This window comes from Branchiostoma belcheri, unplaced genomic scaffold (assembly GCF_001625305.1).
Source record: "Branchiostoma belcheri isolate BF01 breed outbred unplaced genomic scaffold, Haploidv18h27 scaffold20, whole genome shotgun sequence".
Lineage (NCBI taxonomy): Eukaryota > Metazoa > Chordata > Leptocardii > Amphioxiformes > Branchiostomatidae > Branchiostoma > Branchiostoma belcheri.
This window is the reverse complement of record NW_017803491.1, coordinates 125,515-142,099: the sequence shown is the minus strand read 5'-3', so window position 1 is coordinate 142,099 and position 16,585 is coordinate 125,515. Positions and strand designations below refer to the sequence as shown.

At 44.6% G+C, this 16,585-nt stretch overlaps 1 protein-coding gene across 1 annotated transcript; it reads left to right on the top strand.

The window, feature by feature from the left end:
• The first annotated feature begins 946 nt into the window (after positions 1–946).
• Positions 947–5,746, top strand: LOC109469342. Its single transcript, XM_019767848.1, has 7 exons — positions 947–1,098; positions 1,495–1,695; positions 1,808–2,017; positions 2,644–2,746; positions 3,051–3,229; positions 3,967–4,167; positions 5,104–5,746. The coding sequence occupies exons 1-7, from the start codon at positions 1,024–1,026 to the stop codon at positions 5,116–5,118; spliced, it is 984 nt and encodes a 327-aa protein (XP_019623407.1). The 5' UTR covers positions 947–1,023; the 3' UTR covers positions 5,119–5,746.
• Positions 5,747–16,585: the final 10,839 nt, after the last annotated feature.

Sequence of the window (16,585 nt, the reverse complement as noted above, 5' to 3'; positions counted from 1 at the left end):
TGAGGGGTCTGTGGCAACATTTCCTTGAGGACACGTTGGCCCTGGAGCCGAGGAGCTAGAATGTAGACTGTCTCTGGCAACAGTCTAGCACCCAGGCTAGTTTGTACGTTCCTTGGAATCACCAACCATAACGGAAAGAGTAAAGAACTTATAGCTTACTAGGTCTTTGAATATTTACTGTAAAATGCTACAAGCTCAGACTGATTAGCGCTAACAACACGGTTTGCTGTCCACGTTATAAAACGTAATCAACCACGGGACTGTATAACGGATAACACAGGTTACTTGAAACTTATACTGAAAGAAATTTCGTGTTGGTGTTCAGGACATGTTAAGAAGAGGAATGTTTAATGACTAGACTGTCGTAATGCTAAGAACAACACTGTGTTTACTGACAATAAACATTCAGTGAGAGGCAAACATACGTCAGTGGTTTGTTTGTCCACGTAAACGTGAGATTCCTATCGCGAGCAAGCAGACAATACGATATAATGGTTAATCACAGGAACTCTGTAATTACAGTGGGGGGTTGCTACCAACTGACCGGCCGATGGGTCTAGACCTTTTCGGTCTAGTTAGAGCGTCGGAGTTTGAATCTGGTGCTCGGGAGGTCGTGAGTTCGAACCCTGCCCGGGACCAGGAGGGTTTTTATCTGTTTCTACTGCTCGCCTCCTGTGTCTTACAACTTCTTCTGCGCATGCTCTGTGCGGACCGGAAGTGGACTGATGTCCCGAACAGCAGAGGAAGTTTTGTCGATAGTAATCTTTATTGTCTGACTTCCGTTACGTCCGCTGTGGTAGTCTGACGTCTTGTACGTCATTCTTCTCCATTCAACAAGCAAGACGGGCGCTTCTGACGTGAAAAATCTGTCAAGAAAACGACCAAAACAACAGGAAGTCTTGGGTATAAATGATGAAGCCGGCGAGTCAGGGACACAACTCCAACAGGACGACAGAGACACAGGACCATCAGAAGGGAGAAGACTGACTGACGCCCATCAAGACATCACTGCCACAGCTCACCATGGTGTCCTTCAGGGGAACTGTTTTCTTCTTCATCGTCGGCTTTGCCGTGTCTACCCCGATCTCCAAACGGCAGGTAGGGTATAAAATTTCTCCTCGGAAATTTATTGTTGGCTTGTGCCACACTTTTATTAACAAGGGAATTTAAAGTGATACTAATACTTGCGTTTACATTTAGTGTTTGCCTCTAATATGTCGTTTATTTTGTAAATTTGTCACTGTAAATTTGTATCTGCCAGTAACATTTGTCACTCAAAATTTGTATCTGCCGACAACATTCGATCAATTAATTCATTGCATGAATTTAACGCCACCAGCGATGTTGCTATTCTTTGCAAAACAACAACATATCACACTGTGACTGCAAAAGAGTATTGATGATATTTACCCAAGGAATACTACTGGGAAGGTGCGAAGCCGAGAAGGCCAATGTTTTACTTTTTTAGTTGTGACTAACATTCTCATCTTCTAGGCTGAACAGAGTACCGAAGAGGCGTTCAGCTGTGAGGGCAGGTCTCCAGGCATGTACAGTGACCATAAGAACTGCTCCATGTACTACGAGTGTGTGCTGGGCCATCCCGTGTATCACCGCGCATGTGCGCCTGGAGGACCCGTGTTCGACGAACAAGACCAGATGTGTGACTGGCCAGAGAACGTGGCGCCACCTTGCGGGGTAAGAAAGTATTGCAAGTTTTCCTTACCTTCTCGCATACAAAATTTCCTTAAAAAAACGTCACGTGCATGTTTAGAGTGTGTTAAAGAACTGCGTTTGTTTGTATGACCAGACCCAGAGGATGGTTACGGAGGCGCCCGACCCTTTCACGTGTGAGGACAGGGCCCCCGGTCTGTACGCAGACCTGCTTAACTGCAGTATGTACTGGGAGTGCGTGGTCGGACATCCCGCCTACAACCGGCCCTGTGCGCCTGACGGACTCGTCTTCAACAGTCTACTGGGGGTGTGCGACTGGCCCTACAACGTCGTCGGTACATGCGGGGTAAGGCTGTCTGATATAAACAGCATTTTGGACTTAGTTGATCATGTCAATCATAATCAACGTATTCATGAATAAAAAAAATGCTAAACAAGTAGTAGTAGTAGCAGCAGCAGCAGCAGCAGCAGTAGTAGTAGTAGTAGAAGTAGAAGTAGTATCAGTAGTAGTAGTAGTAGTAGTAGTAGTAGAAGTAGTAGTAGTAGTATCATCATCATCAGCAGCAGTAGTAGTAGTAGCAGCAGCAGCAGCAGTAGTAGTAGCAGCAGCAGCAGCAGTAGTAGTAGTAGTAGTAGCAGTAGTAGTAGCAGCAGTAGCAGTAGTAGTATCAGTAGTAGTAGTAGTAGTAGAAGTAGTATCAGTAGTAGTAGTAGTAGTATTAGTAGTAGAAGTAGTATCAGTAGTAGTAGTAGTAGTAGTAGTAGTAAAAGTAGTAGTAGTAGTATCAGTAGTAGTAGTAGTAGTAGTAGTAGTAGTAGTAGTAGTATCTGCTGTAGATTGCTGTTGTTTATTATGAGAGGAGGAGGTATAGGTACATATAGCAACTTACTAAACTGAGATGGACATTACGGTTACTATATGGCCTACAAGTGCAAAGCTGACCGTGCGGCGTTTTGTATCGTTCCTGACAGACCAAACCTGACTCGCGTGATACGGGCGACGCCATGACAGGCTCTGGAAACGAGATGGACGATGCAGGCTCTGGGGACGAGAACACCGAAGAAACCGTCGAAGGTGAGCTAATTATAAGTTGTTCTTTTATCAATGCAAATGATAACGGTAAATGGATTCTTAACTTTCAAGCAGCACAAGGTTAATAACGTTCTTTTTATAGCTCACATCTAACAGTTTTATCATTTACAAAGGTATAGATAACAGCAGCAGAATCGGGTAGGAAATTCCTGGTCAAGAGCTGCAAATACTAGTATATCTCAACATTCATTGATCATATGGGACATTTGTATTGACCCTGAACATATCTCAACATTGATAGCGTGGTCTACCTGTTGAAATTTTACTGATGCGTTGTTGTTACCAGTTTTCAGTTGTGATGGGAGAGCCGAGGGCCTGTACTCGGACCCTAGCGACTGCTCCATGTACTACCATTGTGCCGCGGGCCACCCTCCCTACCACCGCCCATGCGCCCCGGGAGGGACCGTCTTTGACGAGCAAGACCAGATCTGTGATTGGCCCGAGAACGTAGCGCCACCTTGCGGGGTAAGTTTGCGGGGCAGTCACAATACCCCATTATGATCCATTACGTATTTCTAAACCTTTGGTGGTACCAGCCAGTTACTAGTACACGTATATAGAAATATAATCTATTATTTGTGACGTTGTGTGGCGCACTGGTTAGGGTGCCTGACGTTGTACCCTTGGGAAAGGCACTTTCCACGACTTTCTTCACTTCACTCGGGTGGAAATAAGTACCTAGCTTCGGTTCGGGACGTCCCTTGTAATATCAACAGTAACCATCCTGTGTACTCAGTGATGGTACCTTCAATTATTCACATTCGGTATATGTTTTATTGTGAATTGTACTGATTTTGTACTACAAGACAAATCAGTCAGTAACTCCAGTCAAACAATGCTACATTTTTTTCATCGCAATGTAATATTTCCTACGATAGTACAGGTAGCCTTTTTCAGGCCGCAGGGCTAGGGGCACTGCGTTGTTATCCGCTGTATCTAGGGCATGGTAATGAGCGGAGCCCGTCGCTCTACTTCCACTGCCTCTTTCCTCTCCAGCTGAAGTCAGGTACACATTTTACACCTGGATGAAGTGAGGAAAGTTGTGTCAAGTGCCTCTCCCGAGAACACAAGATCGGTGACATGACAGGGTTCGAACCGAGGACCTCTGGGTTCTGGGTCGTTACCCCACCTAAGATAATTAAATGCATATGAAATTAGAAGTAGCGAGAAAACGATACTTACCGATGAACCTTATATCACAGACAGAGACGATGCCTCCACCCTTCACGTGTGCGGACAAGGTCCCGGGCAGCTACACCGACCCGCAGAACTGTGCCAAGTTCTACCAGTGCGTGTCCGGCCACGCCGAGCCGAGCCACCGGGACTGTCCCGCGGGAGGACTCGTCTTTGACGCCGAGCTGATGATCTGTAACTGGCCGGCGGCCGTCATGGCTCCATGTGGGGTATGTCTTAATTTTCATTCCCTTGTTTGACTGTTTCACCAACAGAGATTTGCATAACCGGTAAACCGCCTTTAGACATTCATTCCTAGGTCACATTTCCAAACCGGGGCCCGGCCGGGCTGTTTGTACGAACGAAAAATTAACTATTCATATCAAGAATATAGAGAAATAGAGCCCATGATTGTTATTAAAAACTTTGAGATCTTTTGTTGTCTTCTGTATCGTATTTTTCGTTCCCAAAAGCTGCCCGGCCGGGCCCCGTATGGGAATTGTGACCCCAGCATAGCGCACTAGTTTTGTACAGTATGTACAAGTTGTGTAAGACCGGACTGTAAGGTTTGATCCACTCACACCGGGAAGAAACCTTGCTGTTTTAGTAAGTGTGGTGGGATCTTTAATGTGATCAATGTGTGGGACCTCCGGCTTTACGTCCCGTCCAAAAAGACCTCCCTAACAGAAGCAAGATAATCTCATTTTCACCTGAGTTGAGTGAGCAAATAGGTGTTAAGTATCTTTCCTAAGGACACTAGTGGGGTCTGCCGGGATTCGAACCCAGACCCTTCGTATTCTGAGTCAATCCAAATCACAAAGCCACCTTACGATCTTCGGGACATTTCTGGACTTGTTTCTTCAAAATTATTTGAAACAGTCTTAGTTAACTTGTTATTTCATATGAGAAATGCACATTTTGTTATGTTTGCTAACTAAACACAGAATTTGTAATCGCAAAATAACACCGCACGGGTCTTGGAATTCATTCCTGACAGTATCATGATATACTATCTGCTCTTCACATCCTAATATTAAACATTTTTGTTATAATCTCATTATTAATTCAGGTGGCTCCTTGACGACTTGCCATTGATCATTACTTGTTGTCAGAAATTGTTAAATGAAATATGTACTAATCACATGTGTATGTATTCCTTCTTTCAGTACAAAACTGAGTAGATGCCAGGAAGACACCAAAAAAAAAACCAGGAAGCCCTCAGCAATCCTTCCTGTATGTCTTGTGGCATGACGATATCGTCGTTGTTTGTGTAGCTTTTATGGAACGATGCAAATACATCGTAACAAAGCTTTTATCGTGTTCCATAGCAATAACGTTATTAGTGGCCGCTGGTCGGTCTGAATGTTTTGGACGTCTTCGTTTTTTAAGTAATGGCGTTTATTTGAGAATTTGCTTTATCTGTGAGATTTTACACTATTTTGCAATAAAGAGTTAACCATTGTATAATATTGTGTTTCAACTGTCTGTGGAAAATTACTTTAAAGTTAAAGGCATAAAAACTAAAGATGTTAGTTACTGTACTTATTATTCATTTCGTATGGTTAAGGTTCACCGGTTCAAATACAGTAAAATTGAGTCAAACAGAATAATTGACCAGGGGAATTTAGCAACCGTACAGTTCATCCTCCCTCGGGCTGATTCTACCTGTTATTATTTTCCTTACGAAACGAGCAACCGTTCTCCGTCAGCGACATCGCATTTTGCCTCACGAATATAAGTATGCTATGGGATAGAGTTGATTCAACCTCAAACTACATTAAAAAATTAGCAGAAAATTGACTTTAAAAATTAAGTTTACTGCCCTAAAATCGCTTTGTGGGCCTTGTAGAAATACGATTCAACTAGCCACTAATTTTTGTTAAAAAAAAGAAAGAAAGTTACGTGTTCAATTCAAGGATTGGATAGGAGTAACTACTAGTATCAGGGTAACTGCATATAATAACCTAAAACCTCCTTGTTTAAGATATGAGGTTCAACATCAAACCTCACAACAATCAACCAAACAGACAAATGAGACACAAAATGATAATTCTCCAGAAATTGGGACTCCAGGTCAACTTGTCGTGTCTCTGTGAACAGATACTATGATTACTACTGGCTATTTCTTCTGTGGCTCGAATATGGTATCACTTTTATCCCGTTTCTAAACTTGAAAAGATTTTTATATGCTACAGCAAAATACTATAGATTTTTGGCACGAAATGTGAATTTCTGCGGGACACAAATGATATTTTTTCTGTTTCTTTAACACCTCAAATCTATAAAAACAAGTAAAAATCAACATTATTTACCCATAATGCATCTAAAGCCACACTTCGCTGTATTGCTCTCACCACTTTCCTGTTAATTTTGAAACAACCGATGCCACAGGCCGCAGTCTTTCTGACACCGTGTTTCGTGGAGTTGGCGTACGCCGTGGAAGCAGAGTAAAAGACTTTAGCGTTTAGAATACAGGTGGTTGTTTCATGGAATCTTTTTTTCGTACGTTAAGCCATTTGTTGTGGTATCGAAAGTCATTTGTTCATTCCCATACTTGAATAGTGCAGCTCGGCTGCCACTTCTTCATGATTTTGGTACTATTTGTGACAGATACCAGTAGGCATGCAGCGCTTTTTATCCGCTGTCAAAGAAATGCGTGTAGTACCGTTGATGATTAACAGGTGGCGCTTTTGATACACGTAGAAATGTACCTTTTCCACATCAGAAGTCTGCCAACATTGCATGTAAATGACGGGCATGTTTTTCTACAGTGGCCCGTAAGTACAGCCCTGCGTGTCTGCGCGAATACCTTCCACGTCTGCGCGAATACCTTCTAGCACAGCAAGCCAGGCTGTGGTGGCTGGTATCCCCGTGTATTGAAAATGGTGGGAATTGAAGAATCAACCCAATGAAAACCGGAGAGAGGTATCAACGATTTTGCTTCTTTCTGAATCCGTTTCAGTTGATTTCCTTGCCTTCAATTACATGTACACGGACTGGTATGTATTTCCTTATGTAGATCAGGTGGAATGCAAGCTGTTTTCTTGACGGTGGGTTGTTTAGATTAGGTCAAGCATGTTAGATACACGCCTTACTAGCATAAAGAAATTTAAAAAAATTAAGCAAGACAGTCATAAAAACCTGTAAGCCACCTAGGGGTTTACTTTGTCACTTTAGGACTTCATAAGAAAATAATTTGCCGTTACAGGCTAGCTCTATGCCTAGAAGTGGCCAATGGCCTTGCATTGAGCGACACCGTTAAAAAAAGAGTTCCGAGATCTCATACCTCCATGAAATATGGGCTTGCTTTGTCATACTTCATGTCAACATGTCCTTATTAATTATGCAAATGACCCCCACATTAACATAATATTTGCATATATGGTGCTAACATTTATGTAACTTACACATGTCACGGGGTATAAAATTCCCATCATTCACCGATAAGGAGTCACAGAATTTTTACGTAATAATACAAATTAGGTCATTTGCATAATTGGTACCTGTTGATGTTCCGCCTTCCACAGATTAAATAGATTGCATGTATAAAAGAAGTACTATATAGAACACTGTTATTATCGAATTTCCTCATTAGTTATGCAAATTAAGTCTCATCTGCATAATTTATATTTAATTATGTACAACTCTCTCTCAGCTACCTACACACCAAAAATGATGAAAATGCGTTGTTCCTATATGGACTTATTTATTTTATTTATTTCATTTTATATTAACACACCTGGGTAGCCCACTCAGTTGATTTTCAGTGGGGCCCAGTTTACAGAAATGATAAAACATAAGTTTATACTTAAACAGAAATAACAGAGAATTGTATGTAAAACATAAAGAACTCATGTAACCAAATTATACAAAATAAATACATGAGATTACTTAGAGACAAACAAAACCGTAGAGAACAAATCAAAATCGTTGTCAGAGAGAATGGTTTATTCAACATCAAAAACCCTTGCAGCACAAGTGTTGAATCGCGGTTTCTTTCCACTAAAATCTTATGCTTAGCAGCATTATGCATTGCAAATCAGAATTAACAAAGACATAAATCACTATAAAATCAAATAAAATCACTACCATCACGACTTACAGTTCTGCTACTTTAACTGTCATTCAGCAGGCGGACACAATAGGGTAGTGTACTGTTTAACATGCGCTGTGTTCGGCACTTAAACTGTGTCAGTTTCGTGCTGTTCCTTAGTGTTCTATTATGTACATCCCCCCTTTGTGCTGGCAACCAATTACGGTATTTCTCACTGCTTGTGAGAGAACGGGCAAACCTCAGGCACAGTTCATCACGTCTGGTATCTAATCTACTAAGTCCAGTAGTGTCCAGGGCCGTGTGATAACAGTCATATTCCGACCCAAGTATTACTCTGAGTGATCGTTTCTGCACTCGTTCTATCTTCTGCGACTGTTCTCTGGTCAGTCCAGGGTGCCATATCACGCATGCGTACTCCAACACAGGCCGCACAAACCCGATGTAGATGAGGATGACATCACTTGTGTCCGTTACTCAAAAGCCATTGATCAGTCAAGGTCGGTTATTCCTACGGAGGTCAGAGGTCATTTAAACTATGTAAGACTGTAAAGATTTGTATGTTCTTAAGAGCAACCTTTCAATGAAGTCTGTTGCATGATATTTTGTGGAAGTGAGTTATAACAGTGCACCCCACTGAATGCGAATGAGTGTTGCCCTGCAGTGGTTTTGAAGAAAGGTAAGTACAGTTGAGACGTCTGCCTGGTATTGTGGTAATGAAAATTGTAGTTATGCAAGAAGGTGGATGAGAGATATGTTGGTGCTAGCCCATTTATGCACTTAAAAACCATAAGACATGTGTGATCCCTTCTTCTATCGGTGAGATACTGCCAGTTGAGTTTAAGACGGAGGTTAAGGACACTGCTGGCCTGCTGTCTCTGGTGCAGTACTATCCTGGCGGCACGATTCTGCATTATTGGCTTTAAAAGTTTTTACCAGAAACTAACCTGCAGTTCCAGAACAAGCTGCTAGGGAGATCAAACTTACACCACTTATTCCTGACAGAATAAGCTATCTGTCACCAAAAAGTCAAGACCATAGCATATTCAGGACAAAAGATACAAAAACCGGACGTTCTGCTGCAGTACCAAGGTCATCCACCAGGAGGCCCATACTTGACCTTGACCTTTGTCTTTCTAAGACTTACCAGCAGACCAAATATCATCACAATCCATAAAGGCGTTATGAAGTTATGCTGACTACAAAAATTTGCGGAAACACAAACACACACACACACACACACACAGACAGACAGACACACACACACACACACACACACACACGCCAAAAACAATACCTCCATTTTTCATGGAGGGAAAAAATAACGGGCATACCTGAAAGTAACACCTCCTGTACAGTGGTGTGGCTATCAATGCTGAACTTTGCTTTGTTTTGCTGCCAATTCTAATGCAAATCCCCAAATCCCAAACAGGATAATGTTCCTATTTTGTATACATCTGTGCTTTACGACTAGTACTGCACTCTATAATTTTGGCAGGATTTAAAATGTGTGAAAGCCATGCTTCCTTGATTATGATTTTCTTCCGAATACACCAAAACTTAAAACGCAGGAGAAAATTATTATTTTTTCGCTTTAGAAGAAAATGTTACAGTAATTTATCCCATCAAGTGGCTCCCCGCCCTTGAGGAAAAATGTACCATAAAAAGACATTGCAAGAAAAAAATAAAGCAATTTGAAGAAAGGATTGTAGGATTATATATTTTCATTTCAGTAACTTAAAGCAGTTGCACACAACGCTCGGTCATATTCTACCTGTACATTGCGACTTGCATATACAATGGAAAGAACTAGCCTCCTGTGCAGGCCCTGCGGCGGTGGGGAAGAGTTTTTAGCGTGGGCGGAACGGAACCTTCTCTCGGCGGCTATGTAGGATGGCCGGCTATATTGAAATAACGCGCTAAACACTCCTCCTCACCGCCGCGAGGCCTGCACAGGAGACTAGGAAACAACAACAAACAGACTGGAGATACGGATCCGCTTACACGTCGACACGATTTGAGGGACGTTTAAACATTTATGCTCTGCACAAAACCCACAGGACCCAGCCACACATCTGAGTGTTAAATACAAGTTTTTATTTTAATCGAGGCTGTATTTCAGGTAATCGTACTCCTTGTTATTATAACGTAGAGTCAATTAGTGGGGGTAAATGCACGTTACTCTTGTTACGTGTAGTAAATCCAATTGCGCTGATAGCGTTTCTTACTTGCGTATTTCCCCGTACTTTAGACTGACAGTGTTATTACTGATAGACAACTCTGTTTGAATATACAGTATTTGTCAACATTGCTCGCGTATTGTAAGGCAGAAGGGTGGTTTGTGCGCGGAACCACCGGCGGCGACGTAGACACGTAGTTCACGGGGAAGCCGAACTCTAACAAGTCGCACAGATGGGTGTCGGTATAAGTAGGCAAGAGCCGCCGCCAGGCTGCAACGTTCAGTCCAGTTGGGACTGGTATGCGTTCGCCCTGAAAATTGGGTCTGCCGGATTGTCTCACTCTGTCGTGCTATAGTCGGTAGCTATAGAGGATCATAGAGTGACAGGTCTCGAGGAGCGCCTTGAGCAGGCTGAACTCTAGATCTGTGACTGGCGTCTTGACGCGGGCATTACTTGCCGTAACGTGTGCGGGAGCACATCCCGGATTTGACGGGATCGTATCAACACAGGCATGGTCCGTAACACTGGCATCACATCGGCAAGAAGACGATCTGATGTGATTCTATCAAGACTCGCATTGCGCGTAACATGTGTGGCAGCACAGTCCCGATCTGATGTGATTCTATCAAGACTCGCATTGCGCGTAACATGTGTGGCAGCACAGTCCCGATCTGATGTGATTCTATCAAGACTCGCATTGCGCGTAACATGTGTGGCAGCACAGTCCCGATCTGATGTGATTCTATCAAGACTCGCATTGCGCGTAACATGTGTGGCAGCACAGTCCCGATCTGATGTGATTCTATCAAGACTCGCATTGCGCGTAACATGTGTGGCAGCACAGTCCCGATCTGATGTGATTCTATCAAGACTCGCATTGCGCGTAACATGCGGGGCAGCACAGTCCCGATCTGATGTGATTCTATCAAGACTCGCATTGCGCGTAACATGTGTGGCAGCACAGTCCCGATCTGATGTGATTCTATCAAGACTCGCATTGCGCGTAACGTGCGGGGCAGCACAGTCCCGGGTTGACGGGCTCCTATATAAACTCACGATGTCCGTAACGTGCGGGGCAGCACAGTCCCGGGTTGACGGGCACCTATGGAAACTCACGATGTCCGTAACGTGCGGGGCATGACAGTCCCGGGTTGACGGGATCGTTTCAAAACTCACATCAGCTACGTGCGTGGTAGTACATCCCCGATACGACGGGACCGTATCAAAACTCGCAACATCTGTAATGTGCGTGGCAGCACAAAACCGTGTTGGCGGGAGAAGGTGAATACTCACGTCTTCCGTAGCGTGCGTGGCAGCACGTGACCGATTTGACGGGACCTGATCAAAACTGGGATCGTCTGTGTCGTGCGTGGCATCACCTACACGATATGATCTGAAACCTCGCATCAAGGGCGGAACTAGGGAGGTACCCAATGCACGTGGAGGCCTCCCTAAATGCCATTCGTATACGCCAAAACCTGCCAGCTGACAGTCTACAAGCGGTCGCCCTCTCTCATGTCAACTACAACTAGAGACTAGCGGCAATAAATGCTGGGCGTCCGGTATTCGTAAAACATTGGAGAAATGCGGTTTTGCTTACAGTATGGCGTCCTGATATATCTCTTAGCACAAACCTATCACCACTAATTAACTCCATCAGCCAACGATTGAAAGCTATTTACACCCAAACATTTATTACTGAAATCCACAATGACCATAACAGAGGTACATCTTCTAGTAAGAAGTTACGAACGTACCGTTTGTTTAAAAGTATATATAAAGAAGAAGAGTACCTATCGGTCAACAACATTCAACACAGGGTAGCTGCAACTAAACTCCGAATAAGTTGCAACAAATTACTCATTGAAACGGGAAGGCACAACCGAATTCCTCTCCAGAATAGACTCTGTCAATACTGTAACATGAATAGAATAGAAGATGAACAACACTTTATTTTAAACTGTACTTTATATTCTAATGAAAGATCTGTCCTCTTTAATCATATCAAAGAGAAGTTCCCATACTTTGAACACCTAAGTGCAAATGATAATTTTATATTTTTGATGCGTCTAGACAAACCCTGTATCACAAACATGATCTGCTCCCACATTTTCCACTGTACAAAAATGCTAGAAAAGGTTGACCTCTCTATATTAACTCAGTGACTAGAACACTTTGTATTAGCCTAGTATAGTACCCTTGTATGTTCCTTATGTATGTATGTCTAAGTCAAGTAGTGCATCTCTTGTCTCCAATTTTCTATTTACGTTTGTTATGTGTCTGTTATGTCTTGACCTGTACCTAACCCGTCGTGGCATGAATGTACAATAAAGGTATTTTAATTTCAATTAGATGTGACGGGATCGTTTCAAAACTCGCATTGTCCGTGACGTGCATGACAGCACGTGCCCGAGAGGACGAAAACGTATCAAAACACATACTTGCCGAGTCACCACAGTGTCGATTCGACAGGGACGGATTCAGAAAACCGATGTCCGTTACGTGCGTGTCGGCGCGGCCTTGAATGGAGGGGATCGTATCAGAAGTAACATTGTCTATGACGGGCGTGGGAGCCCGGCCCCGGATCAAGGGGATCGTGTCAAAAGAACTATTCTCGGTAAGAGAATCAAAACAAACATCGCGAACACGGCCTGAACGAAGATACTCTGGAGCTATCGTGTCGGAACGCCCCCGATCTGATAGGAACATAGTAGCAGAAACATTGTCCGTAACATGTGCAGCCCCGCCACCCTGACACAAGGGAGGTGATGCGGCAGAAGGGTAACGGAAGCATGGTATTTTCCCATATATGCAAATATAATTTATTAATATATGCGAAATGTATGCGGAGAGGGATCAAAACAAACCTCGTCTGTACTAGCGACAGTTCCGCACAGCGGAATCAAAAGAATTCTCTTGGCTACTAACTAAATGCTGACAGTTCGGCACATGGAAAGGAGAATCAAAACTTAGAGTTTGTTGCACGTCTCCAATACAAACTGATGCGATGCTCCCCGTGCGTGCGCGGCCAGCGGGTTGTCACATGGAGTCTTCGTTGCCGGCTGAAGATGTGGACTGCTTGCTATCCGACTTCTTACGTTTGTAATCGGCCTCGGTGTGAGTGAACCGCCTGTTCGTCTTTTCCCGGCAGAATTTACACACGTGCTCGAACCTGCAGGTCGACGAGGAGCACTCGTTTTTCCCGAATTTCGAACAGAAGCGCGGGGCCGCCGGCTTGTCCGTGGCGCGACTGCCGCCCTTAGAGCTGGTAGACTTGAGCCGTGACATATCTCCGTCAAAGTACAGCTCCTTCAGCTGTTCCGAGTCCGAGGATCATGTGCCCGGCTTGCGCAACGCATGCTGAGCGGCCGCGGCATGGAAGGAGCGGATGGTAGACCACTTATATCTTGCCAACCTGTTGCAGATAACTGCAGAAGTGCCAGGCGGCCTTGTAGTTCCCATGCCGGCAGACCCGGGTGTTGTAACAAGCCCATGGAACCCGAGAGGAATTTCTCTACCGCCAGATCGTCGTACTTCTTCTGACTCCAGATTGTAGACAAAGGACTCCGGGGACAGAATCTTAGCGTCGGACTTCTTCTTCGCCCCACCAAGCAGGCCAGTGCCGCCGTACTTCGTAAGCACCACGTCGTGTAGGTTGTTTTTCTCCTTCAGCTGCAGCTGTTGTAGTATAATGTCATGCGGGCCGAGGTTGATCACTTCCACTTCCTTAGCTGTGGCGCCAGGCTCGGTCTGTGCCGCCGCTTCGCTGCATGTGGTCTTCTTGTTGTTCTGCACGTCGGTCGGGGTGGCCTGCGGGTTGGCCGTCCCCAAACCGTTAAGCTACGGTCACAACCCGCCGTACGTGATTTTTGTCCGTACGTTTTTTGGGAGGCTACGTCTGCTACGTTTTTTCTGAAAACGTGGGGAAGGAGTGGCATCGACGCACGTCACTCGCAGGGTTTCGCAAGGTGTATTAGAGTGTGGTCTGCACGCCACGTCTGGCCGTGGGCGGTTGCGTGCATCGTACGTTGCGCAAGTGGTAAGTGAGTTGTACGTGCTTACAACGTACGATCTCTGTGCGATTGCAACTTTACCGCAAGAAGGCCGTACTCACACGTGCGTCTTTCGTACGGTACGTACGGGGCACGCGCGTCGCCCGTACTCGCACGCACGGGTAGACCGCACGCAGAAAAAGTTTTACATGTACTTATTAGGGCCCTGTCACGCTTTTTCGAATAGCCATTTCGTTTGAGTTGCGTACAGGCATTTCTGCCGTAGGCACAATACGTAACGAAATTGTAACGCATTGTAGCGTATAAATAACGAAGTCAGCGAATAGATTGCATTTGACATCCGTATGGCGTTCACATGCATTGCGAAGGCCAAACGTATTCCGGACGCACTCAACGTATGCCCAACGGATTCCTAACGCACTTCAGACGGATGCCAAGCGTCTTGTGGACGTATTCCCTGCTGCTTCCTGCTGTATCATTCGCAGCGAGTCATTCATGGGCCGCCCTCAACTCAGAAATGTGTTCGTGTCCATTTCGCCCAAGGCCTGGTCAGTTTCCTGTAATATCTTGTCAAGTAAATTAAATACACGTACCCGGACTTTATACAAACATAACAGTTAGACTGTTGATTCCCTTGATGAATTGGAGATGTCAAGAAATACATGTACCCTCCCTTCATAATTTGAAAACAATGAAAACACCCATACTTGCAATGCAGACAATTTACTATTGCACGCATACACACAGATATCATGGACACTACACATCTCTACGAACACTACAATTTACCGACACAAAAACAGGCAACTGGCGCATTATTCCAAAGTACAGGCAACAAAAAACAAATATTCATGTTAAATTTATATATATTGATGCGGTATGGATATGGAGGCGGTACAAGGGTGTTCTTTTGTGTTAAAAATTGTCAAAATGCATTTTTGTAAAACAAATTGCACCCTAGGAAAGACGTTTTCCCAATAATCATCTACTTTTCAGCAAAACATATTAGAAAGAGCCAATCTTAACATAAAACAAATCATTTTTATGTCACATCTTACGTAAAATGCTCCAGGAGGTTTATTAACTATGGGGTCTAGAGGAGCCGGTACCCCGAATGTAGCCCAGGTGTTCGGTAAGTTCGCTATCTAGATCGGTACGCAACTTTTGCGCTTCTCATTAGTTACAAAAAGGTACAATGCGCTGTCCTGTTGCAATACCACGGTACTAAAGCGCTGTAAGTACGCAATGTATTCGTCCATTGTACGCAGCTTATGCAAAGGTGCAGTTCCAGGTGCAGATCAGCGTATGAGCCGCGTGTCCCCCAGGAAAACAAAGCGTACTCATACTGTGCTTGACCGATGCATTACATATTAAAAACGCATGACCTGCGTAACAGCGTACGCAGCGTAGTTTTGGGCATGCTCAAAACTACGCTGCGTACTGAGTCGGGCTGTGCGTGTGCTGTGCGTATGCCGGCGTTCACAAAACTTACACAAAACGACTGAGATGCATATGAAGTGCGCAGTTTGCGTACGGCTGCGTATGAAAAAAATGCCCGTACGCAACTCATACGCAAGTCTATTCGCAGAAGTGTGACAGGGCCCTAAAGTTCTACGACGTGTCTGCGTGCTCCCAAATCCGTAGGATTCCGTAAAGAGGCGGTACTCACCACGCACGGATGCCCTGCGTTTGCTCACGTTTTTGCACGTAGACAGCACGCAGAAGCACGTACGGCGGGTTGTGACCGAAGTTTTAGTTGGGCCGTCCGCGGCGAGTTCTTTCTCCAGGCGGATGATTTCTTGAGTCATCGTCTTCACTTCAATGGCACGCAACAGTTCCTCCTTGCGCTGTTTGAGTTTCTGCAAAGTTGGGTCCTGTTCCGGTTGCTCTATGCCGCCAGATTGGGGAAGGCCCTCGCATTCCCTACCCGCCGTTCCCGGGGCGTGCAGAGCCGCGTCTTCTCCGCATCCTGGGCACTTCTTGATCCTTTTCGGCATGTCGGGTGTGCACTGCGACCGAATTTCTAACGAATCAAGGCGCTAAGTTAAGTTACTGAACACTAACGCGGAAACTGAGTCTAGAAACTCACAGTAAAACTCTCTGAAACTCTCCTTGGAGCACACCACACAGCACACCTCTACAAAGCTACAAAGAGAAGTTATGAAGTCACGTGATGATGACGCGCAGGTCAAAGCTCAGAGGCAGCTAATAAACTGATTTCATCTGTCACCCAAATAATCCCTATTATAACGTAGAGTCAATTAGTGGGGGTAAATGCATGTTACTCTTGTTACGTAAGTAAATCCAATTGCGCTGATAGCGTTTCTTATTTGTGCATTTCGCCGTACTTTAGACTGAGAGTGTTATTACTCCGTGAAGGAGGTCTGGACCTCCGGACGGAGTG

Bases quoted from the DNA above. Each gene is read 5' to 3' on its own strand.
- LOC109469342 (XM_019767848.1), top strand. From the start codon at position 1,024: ATGGTGTCCTTCAGGGGAACTGTTTTCTTCTTCATCGTCGGCTTTGCC. The intron at 1,696-1,807 runs GTAAGAAAGTAT...TTGTATGACCAG, and splicing joins ACGTGGCGCCACCTTGCGGG to ACCCAGAGGATGGTTACGGA. The intron at 3,230-3,966 runs GTAAGTTTGCGG...CTTATATCACAG, and splicing joins ACGTAGCGCCACCTTGCGGG to ACAGAGACGATGCCTCCACC.